Genomic DNA, 21,157 nt, shown 5'->3' on the forward strand with positions numbered 1-21,157 from the left:
GTTCTCTTATTTTTTGGATACAAGGTCTCCTTGTATAGCCCAGGCTGGCCTTGAACTCCAAATCCTTCTGTCTCAGCCCCTCAGACCTGTGATTCTAGGTGTATCCTACTTGCTCTGGAAGGTTCTTGAGAGAGTGGGAGAAAAGAAAGAGGAAACCTTGGCTCATCCATCACTTCAGCCCCACCGGAGCCAAGTACCTCCATAACTCACAAGTGTGGCCTGATTTTAATCCTTCTTTTTCCCCAGGCTTAGGGCCTTGGCCGGCACACGGGTGTGTGAGAGAGCCCGCAGCCTTGAGTGACCGGGCCGGATGTGCCCCCAGGAGAGTTCCTTCCAACCCTCCCAGTTCCTCCTGCTGGTGGGGGTCCCCGTGGCCAGTGGCCTCCTTCTGCTAAAGTGTCTTCATTGGCATTGTTCTCGGTGGCTGCCGGGAGCCTGCTGGAAGCCAGATGGTCAAGAGGATCCAGTGTCACAGTCCACCCAACTGCCAAAATACGAGGTCCGAAGAGAGTGCCCACCCCCCACACTGCCCGAGGCAGCCGCCTTCTACCAAGAGCTACACACGCCCACGCACGGCCACACGGTCACTCGCCAGCTGATGCACAAGCTTCTGGTATTTTCTGCCCGGGAGGTCGATCACCGCGGAGGTGGCCTGATCCTCCAGGACACCGGCATCTCCCTGCTCATCCCTCCAGGTGAGCGCTCCCGGTCCTCTGACACGGGATGGGCCTTGCGGTGACCCTGGAAAGGGAAAGAGGGTCTGGCTCAGGCCCGCACCCCACGTTGGCTCACAGGGGGTCCTGTGTTCATTCCATATGGCTTCCTGTTGCCCCACTGGGTGCCTTCTGTCCTCCTGGGCTCCCGCCCTACCTCCTTGTCTACCCTAGCTAAACGTGATTTCTGCTTCTCAGATCCGATCTCAGCCCTCTGTCTCCCCAGGTGCTGTGGCTGTGGGTCGCCAGGAGCGGGTGTCACTGATCCTGGTGTGGGACCTGACAGATGCTCCGGCACTGTCTCGGTCCCAGGGGCTGGTGAGTCCTGTGGTGGCCTGTGGCCCCCACGGGGCCTCCTTCCTGAAGCCCTGCACCCTCACATTCAAGCACTGCGCCCAGCAGCCCCGCCATGTCCGCACCTACAGCAGCAACACGAGCCTGCTGGATGCCAAGAACTGGAGGCCCCTGGGCCGGGCGGGGAGCCACAGCTCCCGGGACGAGTGTCGCATCCTGCTCTCCCACTTCAGGTAGGCCGGTGTCCGCGGGCCTCTCCTGATCGTGAGTCCCTCGTACCGTCATTCCAGAGCCTTTCCTCTGTCTCACCCTTGTTCCTTTTTATTTTTATTTTTTGGTTGGTTGTGGGGCTTGAACTCTGGGCCTGGGTGCTGTCCTTCAGCTCTTTAGCTCAAGGCGAGCGCTCTACCACTTGAGCCACAGCGCCACTTCCGGTTTTCTGGTGGTTTATTGGAGATAGGAGTCTCACGGTCTCTCCTGCCCCCGCTGGCTTTGAACCCTTTGAACCGAGATCCTCAGATCTCAGCCTCCTGAGTAGCTAGGATTACAGGCGTGAGCCACCAGCGCCCAGCTTCACCCTAGTTCCTTTGGATAGAAGTACAACCTTATCTGTCCCGGGTGGCCTGCCAGCCCCTTCCGCCCTTGTGTCCCTCCCCAGGTCCTCTGTCCTGATGTCCATGGCAGCTGGTTTCACCCCTGCCTGTACCAATGTGTCTGACTCTGTCTAGAGATCCTTCCTGTCCCCACATCTGTATCTCTCTACGGTTGGCCTCTCTGCCGCACTGCCCTGATGATACTGTCCTGACACTTTCTGGGGGAAGTCTGTCCCAGCGGATCCCATATCCAGTGTGTCCTCCATTGCTTTGACATTCTAGATTGATTCTTTTGCTAGTCCTGGGGCTTGAACTCACAGTCTAGGCACTGTCCTTGAGCTTCTTTTTCTCAAGGCTAGCCCTCTACCACTTGATCCACAGTGCCACTTCTGGCTTTTTCTGTGTATGTGGTGTTGAGGAATCAAACTCAGGACTTCATGCATGTGAGGCAAGCACTCTACCACTGAGCCACCTTCCCAGCCCCGACATTCTGGATTCTTAGGATCCACAGCCCCTAGACCCTGGCTTTCCATTGATCAGAGCAGAGCTATATGTGGGATCCTTCCCAGCCACAGGGACCCGGAGCCCACCTCCCCTGGCTCCCGTGCCAGAGAGTCCATGTTGGCTTTTCTTCCCACTAAGTCATGGGCACCATGCCATGCATACTTCTTGTCCATGTACCCAGGGTACCTTACCCAGGTCCCCCCTCTCTGCGCCTCTGGGGCACTGTCCCAGCCTGCACTGAGGGTCCTCGGGTGACTGACAGGGCGTGGTGGCAGGTGTGCTGGGGTCTCTGCCATCATCTCTCTCCACAGTCTCTACACCTGTGTGCTGGAGGCGCCTGTTGGCCAGGCCCCCCGCAAATGGCTGCAGCTGGCTGTGTTCTGTTCCCCACTGGCGCCTGGGCAGACGCACCTGCAGCTGCGGGTCTACTTCCTGAACAATACGCCCTGTGCCCTGCAGTGGGCCGTGACCAATGAGAAGCCTCACGGTGGGCGTCTGCGCGGGCCCTGCCAGCTCTTTGACTTCACGGGGGCCAGGGGCGACCAGTGCCTGAAGCTCAAGTATATCTCTGAGGGTGAGGGAAGGGGCCGCGGGGGGGGGGGATGGGGAAATAGGGAGCCCCATGAGAAAGACTGGCTCAGCACCTACCGCTGGGCTGGAAGTCAGTTTCTTTCTGGGATTCCTGGGCTGGAAGTAGCCTCTGGGAGACCCCTGACCTCTGTAGCTCCCTCCAGAAGCCCCCTAAGGCTTTGCCCACCTCCTTCCTCTGCTGCCCACTCAGCCTTGCCACCAGCTCCAAGACAGGGTGATGGGAGGTGGACGGAGAGGAGCAGGAAGCTAGGGGGAGCTTCGCTCTTCTCTGAACCCTCCTCTCCTAATGGCTGCCCAATGGGATGGACACTCTGCCTTGTGCTTGTGGACAGGGAACACAATGTAGGGGGTGGAGTGAGGGGGGGTGGGGGGTTATGGGGGGGTGATGGCCTCTGTGTGTGTGTGTGTGTGTGGTATAGCAGGACCACTTTGGGGCTCTGGGAATTCACTTGAGCCCCTCCTGCTTTCCACGTCCTCCTGTCTCCTCACAATGTCCGCACCCCGCCTCTGAGGCCTTCCGCTCTCCACCCGTCTCCAGGTTGGGAAAATGTGGATGACAGCAGTTGCCAGCTGGTTCCCCATCTCCACATCTGGCATGGAAAGTGCCCCTTCCGCTCCTTCTGCTTCCGGAGAAAAGCGGGTAATTCAGAATCTCCTTGCCTCCTTTTCTGCGCTGCCCCCCCACCTTACCCCCTCCCAGTCTTCCCCCCATCTCCTCCCAGCGGCCCCACTCCGGGCCATGCACATGGACTCACTGAAAGACGAGCACTGCAGCAGAAGACGCCGTGCTTTGCGTCTTCAGAGCCCCAACACCTTTGCTGTAGAGCTCCTTTGACTCCCCTTGCCTGCTACCCCAAGTCATCTTCTCTTACCCGCCACCCCTCACCTTCTCTCTGTAGCCAATGACAGCGAAGACTGCTCGGCACTCACAAATGAGATCATTGTCACCATGCACACCTTCCAGGACGTGAGTTGTACTGAGGGGCAGAGGAAGGGCAGAGTCTGTAGGAGTCCTGAGCCAGGTGGGCGGGGGGGGGGTCTGCTCTGGCCCAGCCAGTCTGGTTTAATCACAGAATCAGGGAAGTGAAGAACGCATTTTTCACAGAGCGGCCACATCAGGTCTCTGAGGGACTTAGCATCTGCCTCCAAGTTACCCTGCATTCTTCCCTGCTTGTCTGTCCATGGATCCATGCAGCATGAGGAGGTTAAGAGTTGAATCTTAGATGAATCCCATCTCCCCACTCAGGGGAAACCAGGGCATCAAGGAACCTTGGTCTCTACCTAGACTGACCATCTCCACCCGAGAGACGGATGCTTTGTGTCTTCAGTGGGGGTGCCAGGGAGTTAGGTAATTTTCCCTCCTGCCCACAGCCTCAAGGGGAGATAGGAAGAAGTCATTGAGATTCTTTGGGTGGACCATGGCAGCATCTTACTGGAAGGTAGTCAGCTTTCCTCACATTGCCACTTGGAGTGGAAAAGTTGGGGGGGGAAGGAAGGGATCCCTAAAGCCCTGGTAGAATATTTATTATTGCATGAGGAGCCCCATGACCCCATCTAGAACTTCTCCTGGTAGTTTAAAATACACCACACCCTGCTTGGTCATTGCTCCAGTTCCTAAAGAAACGACTAAACGCACTTAAGGTTGGGTGTGGAGTTCTGGGGTTAGGGCTGCAGAGGGTAGAGGGTGCTGGCTGGGATGGGGTAGTGTCTCCCGGTGAAGTGGAGATGTGAGGAATGGAACTAGGTCTGCAGCTCTTACTCAGGGCCTTGGCCTCTGACCCCTAATTGTAGTCCTTGCTCTGCTATTGACCCAGGGTTTGGAAACCAAGTACATGGAAATCCTCAGATTCCAGGCCTCAGAGGAGGAGTCCTGGGCCACGCCACCCCCAGTCTCCCAGCCCCCACCTTGTAATAGGTGAGGTGAGGTGGGGGGGTCTGGGGGATGCACCCACAGACCAAATAAAGCCTTGGGGGGGAAGGGAGGCAGACTGGGTCTCTTTGGTCCTTCCCTGAGTGAACAGCCTCTCCCCCTGCCCCAGGCTGCCCCAAGAGCTCTTTGAGCAGCTACAGATGTTGCTGGAGCCATACAGCGTCACGGGGAATGACTGGCGCCGGCTAGCATCCCACCTGGGGCTCTGTGGCATGAAGATTCGGTAAGGAGGGCGGGACCAGGGGGTAGAAGTATAGGACGGGCTGGGGTGGGTGGATCTACCCCAGAACATCTTAACTTTCCAGATGATTTAAAAGTTAGACAATGGCCGCTCCTCATCTTGTTCCCTGAAAATGGCTGCTCTCGCCATGGATTGCTCTGTCTTCTGTAGCCAGGGTGATGCCTGGCTGGTGGCAGGTGCTCAGTAAATAGTCAACAATGAATCAATTACAGTAGCTTACCTGATGATGTGTTGAAGCATGTGGCGGGGCACCTGGCACATGTGAACTCAGTGAATGTCAGTGGTCATGGCACCCTGTAGCCATGGCCCCTGCCAAGGACACTCACAAAGCCCAGTGTTTGGAGCAGTAAGTAGGTCAAGACAGAAGCCATGTCTTATAGCAACTGCTTCCTCATTGGTGGACAGGGTTTTGGAGGGGAGGGGCCGTCAGGGGACCTGTGAGGCAGGAGGGTGTTTGAGGTGGAGAAGGAGAAAAACTATTAGAGCCTAGGGCTGGAAGCAACGTTTGGGGTCCTCTTTTGTAAAACTTGCGCTCAGTAAGAGGAAACAGGCCTGGCTGGAAGTAGGTGTCAGGCAGGTGGCTGGCTAGGACAGTGTCTCTCTCTCCCGCCCCAATGAATTTAGGGCCTGATCAGTGCCCTGTGAGCCTTTTCCTGCAAGCCTAGCGCTTTCCCACTTGAGCCACAGCTCAACTTCCAGCTTTTCTGGTGGTTCCTTGGAGATAAGAGTCTCACGGACTTTCCTGCCGGGGCTGGCTTTGAACCGGGATGCTCAGATCTCAGCCTCCTGAGGGGCTGGGATGACAGGCGTGAGCCGCCAGCGCCTGAGCAGGACCAGAGAAGAGGGACAGCCCTCCCTGCCCTCTCCTCCCTCCCGGGCCAGGTTCCTGTCCTGCCAGCGCAGCCCCGCGGCGGCCATCCTGGAGCTGTTCGAGGAGCAGAACGGCAGCCTGCAGGAGCTGCACGACCTCCTGGCGGCCATGGAGCGGCTGGACTGCGCCTCGGTCGTGCAGAGCTACCTGGGTGGGACGCCCGGCGGAGGCGGCGCCCGGGAGAACCGGGGCCTGGAGCTGGACGAGAAGCTCTGACAGAGCTCCGGGGCGGCGCTGGGCGCTCCACGGGCCCGGCGGGGTGGATCGGTGGATCGATCGGGTGGGCCGGGCGTGCTGGGGGCCTCGGGCCCGCCCCGGGGGTTCCGGGCAGCCGCCCGCCAACTCGGGTCTGGGTGCAGTTCTGCTCACGGCCGGCAGGAGGCGCGGGAGCCCGAGAGACCGTCACAGCCCAGCCTGCATCTGGGCCAGGCTCCACTTCATAGGCCCGGGTGGCCTGTCTGGTGGCCTGTCTGGTGGCCTGTCTGTCTGGTGGCCTGCCGGCATTCCTTGCCAATACCTGTAGTCCACAAGGTGTCACCAAGCTCTTAGTAGGCCCCAGCGCTGGGCTGGGATTATTTGAAACCAGGGCCTGGAGCCTCTATAAGCACTTGTCTAGGAGGAATGAAGATGCATTCAAACGAGCCAAGAACAAACTGCAAGACTGCACATCTGCACCATGGGCCTGGGCATCCGCATCCCCATCTCCACCCTCCTCCCTGCAGTCAGGGTCAGGGATGTGGTGAGCAGGGAGCTGTGCTCCCTGGAGGAGTTGAAAAAGGGGAGAGCCGGGTCCCAGCTGGAACAAAGAGAAGCCTCCAGGGAGAGTGTTGTGTGGGTGGGCTCGGGAGGGTGTGTGTGTGTGAGACTGCACAGGGGAGGAGCCACAAGTGAGCATGGAGGGCTGGAGACAGGAGGGAGCCCCCCGATGGGTGTGAAGGAGGTGGGCAGAGTGTGCCACATCCAGAGATAGGCACACATATACCTGCGGTCTCCAACTGCTCCGCCTTTGTCTCCTCGTGCTTGGGGGCTCACATCTTGTCTTCCCTCTCCCATGAAGCATTAAAGTGGAAGAGAAACCTCAAAAATTAATGTTCTCTCCAATCTACAGGGGTTTGAACTCAGCCCCCCCCATGCTTGCTCAGCTGGTGCTCTAATACTTGAGCCTTGCCTCCATTCCTTTTTTGCTGGTTATGATGGAGATGGAGGTGTGTGGACTTTTCTCTCTGGGCTGGCTTTGAATTTTGGTCCTCAGCCTCCTGTGTAGCTAGGATGAGGAGTGTAAGCCCTGGCGGCCCAGCAAACTGTGAGATTTAAGTGTCTGATTTCGTTTTCCTCTGCTTCCTGAAGTCACTCCATCTCAGAATATGTACCATTTTGTCTCTACCTAGTTATTGTGTCCTGCCTTTGCTCCTTTCTTTCTTTATCTGAAACCCTCAGTCATTCCCCTCAGGCAAGTGTCTTCCAAACCAATGTCATATATTGAAAGAACCTGGGTTACCCCAGGAATGAATGAGTGGGATATTTCCCCCGTGGATCAAGATCCAGTTTATCCTCAGGAAATAAAGAATAGGGATTAAAGAACACCCCCACTCAGTCAACAAATACTTACTCAGCACCTACTGTGTGTAAGGCACTGCACACAAAAGCCATGAATAGGCTGGATCTGGAAGGGAGAACAAAGAGTTCCTCTCCATTCAGAGTACTGTTTTTGCTCACACACAGGTGTTGTTAATTTGTCCAAGGGCCAGGCCAATCTCTCTGGTAATGCTAACAATTCACTTCTGTATTTAATTAAAAAATATTAATGCATTTTAAATGATGGACAATATTGTATAGTAAAATATGAAAATTGCCTTCCTTTGTTACTAGCCATCTTTTGCTTAGATTGGTCAATTTGGATGTGAGTATGAATGGTTTTATGTGGAAAATTATACCCATGGGGATGAGTTGGAGGGGAGCACTTTGTATGTTGCTATTCCAGTGTGAAAATTACCTGGTATGGAACCAGGCTTCATTTCCCTTTCCATTAGAGGTAAGCCTCCTCTGTGGAGTCCTTCCATCCCTTCCTCCTCCTCTAGCCCCAACTGTTCTCTCTCCCCTTTGTTTCATGTTCTCCCTTCCACCAGGGGCTGATGGTCACTCTGGGTTGGGGTCCTGGTCCCTTCTCCTCCCCCCCCCCAGCCTGCAGCCCTGGACTGTGTTTCCTGGCTCTTTCCTGCCCTTTAGACCAAAGACCTCTGTGTCCTCCTCTCCACCCTGCAGCTGGGGTCAGATCATGGCATTGCTGAGAAAGAATAGAGTGCTTTCTGGTTCCCAGTGTGGTTTCTCAAAGGATTCCCAGGACTGGCAAAGGGAGACTCAGAAATCCAAGGGTAGGCGCAGGCCGCGTGATGGGAAGTGGGGGACCCTTCCTTTTTCAAGGCAAACCCAATCAGCATCTGTTTAATGATGCTGAAAGCCCAAAGGATGACATCCAGTGGACGTCAGGAGACCCCGGCACACAGTTGTGGATCTGAAGTAGACGAAAAAGGCTCTCACCTGTCTGGGCTGCAGTCTCTTCACCCTCAGGACCACGCCGTCACAAATGAGGTGTACCAAGGTCCCCGTTCCCATCCACAGACCAGGCGCACACATGGCACACTGGTGACTCAAGGAACATTCACTTGGGGATTTTTCCTTTGTTTGAGTAGAACAACTGATCGCTTCTTGAGGCCTCTGTTCCATCTCTTTCCCTAATAGGTTCCCTGCCTCATCCCTAAAGACATATTCATGACTTCTCTTCTGACTGTCAGAGAGGCCCATGTCAAATCTTTCCCCTGCTGGGTTAGAATCTTGGTAGGGTGGGGGCTGGGTGGGTGGAACTAGAGCCTTCTGTGCTCAGAGATCACCGGCTCCTCAGCATCCCTCTGAGTGACATTCAGATCTCCACCATCCAACTGACACACATGGAAGGCCCCATACAGAACTTTTCATTCTTCTAGAGGCCACGTCAAAAAAGATTAAAAGAAAGAGGTGACATCCATTTGAATAATATATTTGCCTCAACCTAATATATCTAACATATTATAATATTCACATATAATCATTGGAAAATTAATGCTCTCTTAAAAACATTTCATGTTGGGCACACCTTCATTTGTATGCTGCTACAGTTTGGATCTGAAATGTCCCGCATTGATGAATTGGCTCTTCAGTGCCGCCTCCTGCCCCATGCGCTTTCTTGTACTTCAGAAGCTAGACACAGACTCCATTTCCAGACTCCTTAGGAATTTAGGTATAACTAGATAAACCTGGGTAGAGCTTGCAGTTAGAACTGGAATAAAGTGTGTGTATGTGTGTACGGCTGGGGTGTTGAATAGACCACCAAGCTGGTATTAATTTTATAGAGCTAGAAGTTTGCCTCAGAGTGCAATCAATCCTTCAGTCTTTCCCATGATTGTGACTCATTGAAGTTTCACCATATATAGTTTGTGCTTAGACCAGCTAGATGGAGACTGTAGACTATCCATTAATACCCCTATCCAATGTGCCGATGAGTCTTTCTCTGGACAAACTGTCATTTATTCTGTACCATACCCTTCCTGCTTGGTGTTAAGAGAGTCTGTGATATGAAGGGGCCCGTAGTAAGAAAGTTTGGATGAGACGTGCCATCCTTATTTATCCTGACGCAGGTAGACTTACTCATCTGCTCAGCATACATTTCACTGCTTAGAATCATGGTGGGCTTTGTTCATTTTCTTATCTTGAGGTAATCTCTTTCCTGCTGGCTTTAATCCAACTTACACTAGTTTTCTTGTTGGCGGAGATGTTATAGCTTCTGGCCAACAACAAAGCAAACATGAATTCCAGCTGGTTAGTGTCATCTTGTCCTAAAGATATCAGCTCAAGGACAGGAATATGCTTAGAATTAGTTATCAAGCTTCAGTTGTATTCAGATTCTAAACACTTTAGGAAAGACTTAGTTAGAAAATGAAGAACGAAGTTGGTGCCTGTGGCTCATGCTTGTAATCCTAGCTACTCAGGAGGCTGAGATCTGCGGATTGCAGTGTGAAACCAGGAAAGTCCATGAGACTCTTATCTCCAATTACCCACCAGAAAACTGGAAGTGGTGTTGTGACTCAAAGTGGTAGAGTGCTAGCCTTGAGCAAAAGAACTTGTGGACAGTGCCCATGACAAAAAAAGAGAGAGAGAAAATAAAGAACAATCATTGGAGATGCTGAAAAGGGTGAACAAAGGATCATAGGAGAGTTCCTTAGTGAAATACATAACAAGAGATGACATAGGAAAGGGCCCAACAGCTAATCATTCCATCCTTGGGAAGTCTGAATAAATATAAAGCAAAGGTACAATAGAGAAGGAGACTTAACAGCAAATTCTTTGTCCTGGGGCCTGAATTCTGGTCTCCCGCTCTCACTTAGAATTTTTGTTCAAGGCCAATGCTCTATCACATCCCTCCACTTCTAGCTTTTCACTGGCTAATTGGTGATAAGAAGCTCCTGCATTTATCTGCCCCAGCTGGCTTCAGGATCCTCAGATCTAAGCCTCCTTGAGCAGTTAGGATTATAGGCGTGATCCTCTGTGCTCAGTTCAGATCAACATTCTTATCTGTGTGCTCGCCCATGGTTCCTCCAAGTCAGGCTGTTGTGGTCTCTGTGGGGCAGGATTCCGAGCCATTTTTGGTCCAGGGGCTCTCCCGAGGCCACCATTGTTGGAAGGTTTGTCTGGTGACCCCTGCACATGGTCAGCCATTTGGCCTGGTGGGTGGCAGAGGCCCCAATATTTCTCCACATGGCGCTCTCCATATGACTTCGTGAGAGTTCTTGCAGTGTGATGCTGTTATTCATTCCTCGATGTTCTGTTGGGGGTAAAAAAACAGCTGTGGGCTCTCAGGCTTGGAACTGTTGTCTGCCAGGCAAGTCAACATCCTTCCTCTCAAGTTGTTTGCTAGTGGAGGAGGTTTGCTTTATTTATGCATTTTCCCCCCCAATCTGATGTTTTAGAAATACGGTACACATTGTGTGATCGCTAAGTAGAGCTAATTAGCATATACATCCCATCACATACTTATTTCTTATGGCAAGAACCTTTAAAACTCCCTCTTTCAGCAGTTTTCAAGAACACAATCCATTGTTTTGAACTATGCTAAGGAGAGACTTAACTTTAATCTTGGTCACTCCCAACTGCAGCTGCTCAGAGCAGGGGTCATAGAAAACCTTGGAGTGGTGCCACTTCGTTCTCTTGCTTGGAGTCTGGTGAATTCCAGGGCATCGTGGCAGTCATTTCTCAATGGGGCCCCTTGTAACAACACTGTAAGGCAAGCAGAACAGGATGCAGCAGCCCCATTTCACAGGCCCTGAGGAGAGTGAGGCCCAGGGCCAGCAAGTGTGCGTCAAGTTCAGTGTCAGCAATCAGACAGGCTTGGGCTTTCAACCAGAGCTTGCCCTTTACGAACTGCATGGCCTTGAATGAGTTGGTCGACATCCCTCTGCCTCCATTTCTATGAAATGGGCAAACTACAGTGCTGCAGTAGTGGGACCCTCTTTGGGATGGCCAAGGGTTAAATAGGAGAGTGTTATCTGAAGTACTTAGCCTAGCACCTGGCACTTAATAAGCACTCAGTAAAAGCGGGCTGCTGTAATGAATGTTCATGCTGACTAGGACACATCATGGGTTGGAGTAATTTTCACAGTGTGTTGGTTTGTGCTCGCCAGTGAATTCACTCCCTGGAGTTGGAAACTGGAGGACAATCAACTGTGCTCCCCATAGTGCCTTCTTCCCTGACATTTGCTCCTTCTTCCTCGGCACCCCAGGTGGCTTTTATACTGTCGCTGTGTTTGCAGAATGCAGGGTTCCTGCACAACATCCCATTTGGTGGAGGCCTTCCAGAAAGTGTTTCATAAGTCTTTGGTAACTGAAGATTGACAGGTTGTACAGTAGATTCTGTTTGTGTGTGCATACACATGCGCACACGTGAACATGTACTCTGTCTGTCTCTCTTTCCTGGCAAGATTCTTGCAGCTCATCTTTAGGAGAAACACAGTCATCTTCCCAAAGGGAAGCTTTGGGGGTGGGCTGTATGAGTACCCCCCAGATCTAAAATAACGCCCAGTGAGTGACAGTTCCTCAGGGATTACTGGGCCATGCTGTAAGCATTATCTCCCTGGACTCCTTCCTCTGGGGAACTGAGGGCTGGGAGAGTCAGCGTCTTTGCCATGTCAAAGATTTTTGTCTCAAAATCAGACCTGCCTATTCTCAGGCTGGGACCAGGATGCCACTGAGTCTGCCTCAACTCCAGTCCTGGTCCCAAGCCATGCTTCCCTGTGCCGCTCCCCCCCACCCCCCCCGCCCGTGTCTGCAGCAGCCCCTAATCCTGTTAGAACCAAACCTCAAACTTCAGGGCAGAGTCTTGCATCTCCATGAGTTCCCTGGTAAATCCCGCTTTATCTGAGAGGGGTTTTGCTCTACCTCCTTGGCTAAATTATTTATTGGTCAGATAGCCATTTCCCAGGGCTATCATTGCGTCTTTGGCATTCCTGCAGGGGAGTGTGCTAGAGACCAGCTGTCCGCCAGAACAGAGTTCTCCTTTCTCTATAAGAGACTCACACTGAGCTGCATATAATTACAGACACTAATGACTTCAGTGCAGGCCCATCAGCTCAGCACCTGGGAAGCTAAGGCAGGATGATCATGAATTCAAGATCAGCCCGGGCTATGTAGCAAAATCTTGTCTTGAAAAACAACAACAACAAACAAACCCACAAACAAACACACAGCACACTCTCAGTGTCTCCAGTTGTGTTACTGTTCAGAGAGTCCAGGCAACAAAGTGTGAGTGGGGGAATGCAGGGGACTTCCAAGCCCAGCGAATCTGCTCATCACTGGGACTTCCCAGGCTGCCTTGCTCCTCTCCATGGGCAGCAAAGGCCTTGGAGGTGACTCAGTTTGTGGTTTGGATATGAACTGTTCCTCACAGGCTCATTGTCGAGGGCTTGCTTGAGAGGTTCTGGAAACTTTGGGAGGTGATGCCTAGCTGGAGGCAGTAGGTCACAGGGGATGTGTCCTTGGGGGCATATCTCTTGAGCTTTTCTTTCCCTCCCTCCCTCCTTTCTTCCCTCCCTCCACTTCCTTCTCTTTCTTCCTCCTTCCCTCCCTCCTTTCTTTCCTTCCTTCCTTCTTTCCTCCCTCCTTCCCTCCTCCTTTCTTTCCTTCCTTCTTCCCTCTCTCCTTTCTTTCCTTCCTTCCTTCTTTCCTCCCTCCTTCCCTCCCTCCTTTCTTTCCTTCCTTCTTCCCTCTCTCCTTCCCTCCCTCTTCCCCTTCCTTCTCTTCCTTCCTTCCTTCCTTCCTTCCTTCCTTCCTTCCTTCCTTCCCTCTCTCCTCTCTCCTTCTCCCTTCTCTCCTCCCTTATTTCTCCCTTTCTTCTTCTTGTCTCCATCTCTCTATCTCCCTCTCCAATTCTGATCTTTCTACTGTTTGGCATGAGGGGAGTAGCTTCTGCCACATGCTCCCATTGTCATGATCTTCTGCCTTACCAGGACTATGGACTGAATGATGAGGCCCTCCTTCCCCCTTCAGGGTGTTTGCATCAAGCCTTTCATGACAGCATTATGAAAGCTGCCATCTTCACCCACATTCACCAGCTACATGCAGCTTCCATCAGGCAGACGAGGACTGGGTCTTGGAGATGTCAGAAACCCCAGGTGTGAACAATCTGAGACCTTGACCCTCTGCTGGAAGCAGAGCTGCCTGCCAACCAGGAAGACTTCTTAGACCTCATGAGAGAGAAAAACACTTCTAATATCTTTAAGCCACTGGGTTATTGTTAGGTCTTACTATTCCAGCAGCTTCTCTATCTGTCTAGATTAGACAGGTTTACCCACGGGGCTGGCACATGGTAAATGCTCAGTAAATGTTAGCTCTTGCAATGACTATTTGCCTTTCCAAAGCTTGTGTTCATCTCTAAGGCTTTCGGTGGAGAATTTGGAGCAGTTTTCACAAGGGCTCTTCTGCAGAGGGCTGCCTTGCTTTGGTATCCAGACAGCCAAGCAAGCCTTGTTTCTCTTCTGCACGAAGTGCAAAGCAACCTCAGGTCAGGGGAGCTCCAGTGAACTGGGCGAAGGTTTGCCAGTATCAACAGGCCTTAGGATTACAGGTGGGCAACCGGTGCTATTTACTTTGGACAAAATTACAGACTCATAAGGAGGTGTGAAAAGAGAAAGCAAGTTTCTGAAGGCTTCCCTTTATGCGGCTTTACCTGAAGGTAAAGCAGCTACCTATCAAGTGCATTCTGAAAAGCAGAAAATGGACACTGACACAATACCAGTAAGTAGAGCACTGGTCTTCTTCAGCTTTTCCAAATGTAGGTTTTGCAGTTGTGGGCTGAAAATATTTGGGAAACAAAATTTCATTTGAAAGCAAAGGAAGAAGGAGACCTATTAGAGACGAGGCGGAGGCTGGGAGGGTCAGAGAGGTTAATTGAAGGGACACATACGAACAAAATGCATTATACACAGGGATGAAAATGGCATCATGAAGCTGGTTACTTTGGCCTGTTTGGCACTGTGAATATATGCTAATACAAAAGAGATAAGCAAAATGAAGGTGTTAAACATTTCCATCTTCACCACATGGGTACACAGTCTTCTTCCTTGCCATTATTCCCTGAACAATCTGATGACTATTTACATAGCATTTATATAGGTATGACAGGGAATCGACAGATGATTGCAGGTGTAGGAAGGATGTGTGTTTGTGTATTAGGCAAATATTGCACTATTTTATATGAATGATGATCACAACCTTGGATTTGGATCTGTGGGAGACTCAGAACCAATGACTACAACTGTTCTCAGTGTACTGAGCTCTAATCCACATGATGTCATGCAGATGGCTCTTGGGAGTGGATGTGGAGGTACAGAACAATCAGATGACCCCTGTAATGGGCCCCAATGACCCTCCACCCCAATAATTACAGGATGGGACATTCCTTTTTTTTTTGTTGGTCATGGGGCTTGAACTCTGGGGGCCTGGGTGCTGAGTCCAAGTTCAGTGCTCTTAAACAAAATTACTTTATTACCAGCATTTCAAGATTTAGCATGTAGAAATAAGAAGTCAGTGATAATCCTGTCTTTGGCTTCTTGGCTTTCTTCCTAAGAGATGATATTATCATTTCTTGAGTCTTCTTCTAGAGTTATTCCATGCATATTAAATATGTATGGGAAGAATGCATACTACTTCTCAGTTTTCCCACGTCTTCCTGTGCCTTGCCTTTTTCATTTAACAATGGATCTTGGGGATCTTTCCAGAATGCTCATGGAAATGTCTTCCTTTTTTATGGTTGTATAATATTCCATTACCAGGATGGACCATTATTTATTTAATGAATGGACATTTAAGCTTATTTCTGATCTCTACCAGAACAATCCCCAGTGAATATTCTTGTATTTATATCATTTTTGCATGCATATAAGTGTTTTTTAATAAGGACCCCTACAAGCCAAATTGCTGGGGTCCAAGGGATGTGCATTTGGGGTTCTGAAAGATATTTGTACTTTGCTCTTAATAGGGGTGGTTTGAATGTGTGCACCACCAGTGCTCTTCTGCATTACACAAAGTTGGAAGAGGTGCAAAGATCAGGAAACAAGATATGGACCATAGAGGCACAGTCTTCTCAGAATACTGGGCTTCTGGGGTTTTTGTGCACTCAGATCTTCTCTCTCCTGGGAAAATCTCCAGATGTTCTACTGGAGAAAGGGGAGATTCGCCCCCCCCCAACAAAAAACACAATTCTGTTTAAAGTGTCTCATACCAAGAGCATCAATGCACCCTAAGATCTTTGGCAGACTCTGAAGGGAACTCAGGGCTGGTGGAGGCAGCCTTCAGTGAAATATTAATAACACTATTAAACATTTACAAGGCATTTCTTCAGTGCTGGGAATGGTGCTAAGCACCATACACGGATTACCTAACCAAAACCTCAGGATAACCTCACTAAATCTACACTGTCACTACCCTTGTTGCGAGGAGGTAGAAATGGAAGAAGAAGGAAGGTTGAAAGTGTGCCAAGTCTACATCATTAGCAAGCAACAGAGCTGGGATTGGAGTCCTGATTTGTCTGGCTTTACATTCCCATCTCCCCAACACAGTTCCTGGGAGAGCAGGGGGCGGACCTTCCTGTCTCCTTCCTTCTGCCACACAGACCTTCCCTTTAAGACTACCCCGCCCCCCCCTTACCTCCCCACCATGGCGCCTCCTGCATAATCCTGAGCTGCCTCTTCTTTTTCTTTTCTTTTTTTTTTTTAATTTTTTTTGGGTCTGGTCATGGGGCCTGAACTCTGGGCCTGGGCGCTGTCCCTCAGCTCTTCAGCTCAAGGATAGCGATCTACTACTTGAGCCACAGTGCCACTTCTGGCTTTTTTTCTTTTTGCTTATGTGGTGCTGAGGAATTGAACCCAGGGCCTCAGGCATGCAAGGTAAGTGCTCTATCACTGAGCCACCTTCCCAGCCCATGAGCTGCCTCTTCTGAGCAAAGACTCAGTGGGTCTCACTTCCAGTTCCCTCCACCAGCATGGCTGACCTCTCTTTGGTTCCACTCTTCCGGCTTTTACTTACTGGTTTCCCAGAGATGTGGGAAAACAACTATATTGATTAAAAAACAGACCAACCACAACATACAAAAGCTAATGACATATAGGGCTCCATCAGACCTCAGTTTGATTGACTGTCAAGTGCTGAGGTGAGCCAGTAGGATTTCTGAATGTGTGTGTGTGTGTGTGTGTGTGTGTGTGTGTGTGTATGCATGGGTGTGTATATGAGTATGTGTATTGGTCTGTGTGTTGTGTCTATCTTTGATGTCCTCTTTGCTCACACTGCACTAGTGTCTGTCACCCTGAGCAGGTTGGCTGCAGGGTTTCAGGAGTTGGCACAGATGAAGATTGTGGTTGAGGAGAAAGAGAGCTTTGTGGTTTGTTACAGCAGGTGATATATGGAGGTGATGCACAAAGGTGATGTATGAAGAGCAGAGGGCAGACACAGGTCAGCCAGGGACCAGGGGAGCTAAAGACCTGGAAGGAAATGGCCACTTGGGGTGGCTTGCTTCTATTTTTCATTTTCTTTTCCTTCCTTCCTTCCTTCCTTTCCCTTTTTTTCTCTTTCTTTCTCTTCCTCTTTCTTTCTTTCTTTCCTTCCTTGCCTAACTCCCTCCTCCCTCCCTCCCTCCCTCCCTCCCTTCCTTCCTTCCTTCCTTCCTTCCTTCCTTCCTTCCTTCCTTCCTTCCTTCCTTCCTCTCTGTCTCTTTCTTTCTTTCTCTTTCTCTCCTTCTCTCCTTCTTTCTCTCTTTCTTTCTCTCTCTCTCTCTCTCTTTCTTTCTTTCTTTCTTGTGCCAGTACTGGGACTTGAACTCAGAGCCTGGAAGCTATCCTTAAGCTTTTTTTTTTCCTAAGGCTGGCACCCTACCACATGAGCCACAGCTCTACTTCTAGCTTTTTGCTGGTTAATTGGACATAAGAATCTCATGGACTTTTCTTGCCCAGGCTGGCTTTGAATGTCAGTCCTCACATCTCAACCTCCTGTGTAGTGAGCATGATAAGATTACAGGTGTGAGTCACTCACCTGTGCCTGAATCTCTATTTTCCACTATTAATGTCTATTCCGCTCATCCCTTCAATGATAAATCTCCCTGGCGGGTTGGCTGTGACCTGCATTGGGATCTACTGGCCACATTCCAGAGGCCTCCCTCCAGGCATGGCTACCTGTGGGCTGAGATGCCCGTGCTCAGCAGGAGCCCGCATCAAGCACGTGGTCAGCCCTCGGGCCCGGGCCTCCTGCGGGACATGTACTCCATCAATGACAGCTGTTTTCCTGGCTGTTATTGGGTTCAATGATTTTGATTTTTTTTCCCTCCTTCATTTCAACCAAACTCTTCCCCTATCCTCGAATGTTTATTTCTTCTCCTTTCCTTTGGTTGGCCAGAGAGGCGGGAGTTCGTAAATTCACCCAGGGCCTTGCTGGACACATGCAAGGGGCGGTTCCTGATGGAGAGGCTTCTACAGAGGGAGTGTGGGCTGCCCGGCCATCCCTGGGGACTCAGTTAAGAACCCCTTCTCGGCTTCCATTTGGGAGAGTTGGATGGAGACCCTACTATGTCCTGGGGACAGGAAGGCATGAAAGACGCTCTGGCCTTTGAGGTCTTCCATTTCAATGGAGCAAATGCCCCCAACTCCAGGCAGCTCCTCCAGATCCTTCTTCCCCTTTCCTGCACCAGTCTGGGCTTTCAGGACCCTTCATACCCACAGGTAGGTCCCAGGCCTCAAAACAGGTGGCCAAGAGCTGGAAGTGGCCATGGAGATTAAGATCGCATAAAGTGGTCCTGAGGGCTCCCTGAATGAGTGGGTGAGGGATGAATGCCCCCGGTGTGGTCCCTCAGAAGGAAGTAAGGATGTAGGAAGTGCGGAACCTCATGTGAGTAGAGCGTTGTGAGTGCCCACGGTGGATCCCGTATCTCTATTCCGCATGCAAAGATGGAAGGCAGGTATTGTTTGGAGAAAATGATTTCATGATCACAGAGAGGGGAGTGCTGCCCAGTGACTATTTTACCTCCTTCTCTAGTGAGGAAAGCTTTGTATTTTTTTTCCCAATTGGAGAGGGAAGAATAAACATTGCCAAGAGGGGACTGAAGTCAAGGACAGGCGAGGAGGTGGTAAAGCCAGCAGCAGACGCAGTCATAGGCTTGGGGCTTTGAGCTTGATGAATTATGTCCTGCAGCTTCGGTGGGACTTGACGTGTGATTTCAGAGCCACTGTCATTAATCTTTGATAAATTGCAGAGGAGGGATTTGTGCTGGAAGACAAGGGATGGACCCATGAGCTCTTGACATTCAAAGCGGGGAGAGGCGTGAAGCCTGGAAGTTGCACAGGGACGAGTGTCCTCCCTGCGGGGGTGAGGGAGGAGGCGTCGATTTGCCCTTGAATAGGGCCAGGGCTCAGGGTAGCAGTCTGGAGGTTGGGGTTCCATTTTCAGCGGGTGGCGTAGTCTTGGAGAGGATCAAATCTAGGAAAATGATGGGCTTTTCTTATTATCCCTTTTCCTGTGAACACCTGGTCCTTACCCAGGACCTCTGGAGGACCTTTTTTTTTTTCTGGCTCAGGTTTCCCAGAAGCCAACCCTGAGATCCACATGAAAGGGTGGAGAGTATTCCCAAGGAGAAGGAGCAGAGGAAGGGAAGAGGGGTGGGGCTGGGAGGGAAACGGGTGGAGCAAAGCCCTGCAGACAGAATCCATCTTCCTGCTCTCCCTTTCTCTTTACCCCTCTCATTCCCACCTTCCCCTTTTTCCTTTCTTCCTCTACTTCTTCTGTGGCACTGGGGTATGAATTCAGGCCCTTGTCCTTGGTAGGCAGATGCTCTACCCCTTGAGTCATACCTTCAGCCCTTTTTTTCCTTTGCTTGTTTGTTTGTTTTTAGATAGAGCCTCTCACTGTTTGCCCAAAGCTGGCTTGGACCTTGATTCTCCTACCTCCATTTCCTGGGTGTCTGGGATTACAAATCAAGCACCACCATAGCTGTCTTGTTTGTTGGGATGGGAGGGATCTCACTATGTTGTTTTTGGTTTGGCCTGGCTTAGCCAAGATCCCTCTGAACCCCGATTCTCCTGACCTCCACCTCACGAGTAGTTGGGATTACAGGTTTGAGCTATTGCACCCAGCCCACTCTGCATTTCTGCTCTGATATTCACCATGATGTGCTGTGCCAATTTCTAGGGTCCCAAACCACACTGAGCAGCAGGACCTCCAGCCATAGCTGCGGGGACACCGCTGGTCAACATGGTGAATTCCCAGAGGGCTGATGGTGAGCCTCTGGGGCAGGGATCAGCGAGAAGGCTTCTTGAGGGTGACTCCGCCATCTTTCATCTCCAGGGGAGTACATACTAGTCAGACATGCCAACCTTTGTGGTAATAACAGACAACCTCCCCCGCTGCAAATCCCTGACTTAACAACAGAACTTTCTCACCTATACTTCATGTCCCTTGAGATCCAGCTGCATCTCTGACCCATACATTTCTTGTCATGGCATCAGCCAGAGGAAGGAAATACAGAGAATCACAGGGTAACTCCTAAAATCCCTAACGCAGAAGTGACAGGTGACATCTGCTCTCATTTCCTAGCGTAAAGCGGGCCCTGTGGCTGGCTGTTGAATACGGAGCGAGCAGTGTCTATTCCTCTGTCAGCATGGGCCACCAATCACTGGGGACGATAGGATGGTCTCTTGCAGGAAGATACCGATTCTGCGTGGATCCTAGCAGTTGCATGCCATGTGAGAGTCCAGCAAACCAGATTGTCAGAAAAGATCTGAAGGAGGCTGCCATGTGGGCAATTGTAATTTTCTTCCCTAAAGATTATTTCATGCTTGTTGGATCCATCATACTCTGAAATCCTTTTTCTGTCCAACGAGGATAAGTAGTGCCTGCATTTACACAGGTGTTAGTGACACCACTTTATAATTCCCCCATATGTACCAATCGCCTAGGGTTTTTTTTTTCTTAATTTAAAAAAAATTCATTTTATTGACTATACCGGTGATACACAGAGGGGTTACAGTTTCATTAGTCAGGATATATATATATATATATGTATGTATAATTTTTTGGCCAGGCTTGAACTCAAGGCCTGGGTGCTGTCTCTGAGCTTCTTTTGCTCAAGGCTAGCACTCTACCACTTGAGCCACAGCACCAGTTCTGGCTTTTTCTGTATATATGGTACTGAAGAATTGAACCCAGGACTTCATGTATGCTAGGCAAGCACTCTACCACTGAGCCACATTCCTAGCTGGTTACATTTATTTTTGAATCTACAAATGGTTGTTTTACAGGGGTTACAATCTAACATGTCCATTTATAGGTACAGTGCTTCTTGATCAGAGTTACCCCTTCCGCTGTTCTACCTCCCCCTTCCACCGCCCCCTTTCCCTGCCAGTCACATCAAGTTTTCCACTTCTTTTTCCCCCACAGTGAGTAATATGACTGTATTCGCCCCCTCCTGTTTCCTTTTCCATTCATTACCCTTTCCTACAATCATCCTTCCTATTCAAAATATGTTTCAGCTTCTTGATATTTTGTTACACTATCTGTTAATTGTTTAAATAGCTTGCTAAGCTAAAAAGATAGACTACAGAATGTGTGGTCTTTGCCAATGACACACTGGACAGGGTTTAAGAACTAGAATATACATGGGGCTGGGAAGGTGGCTCAGTGGTAGAGCGCTTGCCTTGCATTCTCGAGGCCCTGGGTTTGAGTCCTCAGCACCACATAAGAAAAAGTCGGAAGTGGCGCTGTAGCTCAAGTGGTAGAGCGCTAGCCTTGAGCTGAAGAGCCTGGGTTTGAGTCCTCAGCACCACATAAGAAAAAGTCGGAAGTGGCGCTGTAGCTCAA

General features: G+C 50.6%; 1 protein-coding gene across 1 annotated transcript; it reads left to right on the forward strand.

Moving 5' to 3' along the window:
• Nucleotides 1-310: 310 nt before the first annotated feature.
• Nucleotides 311-5,953, forward strand: Unc5cl (unc-5 family C-terminal like). Its single transcript, XM_013019116.1, has 8 exons — nt 311-695; nt 940-1,240; nt 2,416-2,678; nt 3,234-3,335; nt 3,595-3,662; nt 4,510-4,610; nt 4,735-4,848; nt 5,749-5,953. Exons 1-8 carry the CDS (start codon nt 311-313, stop codon nt 5,951-5,953), a joined length of 1,539 nt encoding a protein of 512 aa, XP_012874570.1.
• Nucleotides 5,954-21,157: the final 15,204 nt, after the last annotated feature.

The sequence above is a fragment of the Dipodomys ordii genome, unplaced genomic scaffold (genome assembly GCF_000151885.1).
Source record: "Dipodomys ordii isolate 6190 unplaced genomic scaffold, Dord_2.0 Scaffold44, whole genome shotgun sequence".
NCBI lineage: Eukaryota > Metazoa > Chordata > Mammalia > Rodentia > Heteromyidae > Dipodomys > Dipodomys ordii.

What these genes read in the sequence shown, in the direction of transcription:
- Unc5cl (XM_013019116.1), top strand. Translation starts at nt 311, where the DNA reads ATGTGCCCCCAGGAGAGTTCCTTCCAACCCTCCCAGTTCCTCCTGCTG. An exon ending in CTCCCTGCTCATCCCTCCAG is followed by an intron (nt 696 to 939) that starts GTGAGCGCTCCC and finishes CTGTCTCCCCAG; the next exon opens with GTGCTGTGGCTGTGGGTCGC. An exon ending in CAGCCCCCACCTTGTAATAG is followed by an intron (nt 4,611 to 4,734) that starts GTGAGGTGAGGT and finishes CCCCTGCCCCAG; the next exon opens with GCTGCCCCAAGAGCTCTTTG.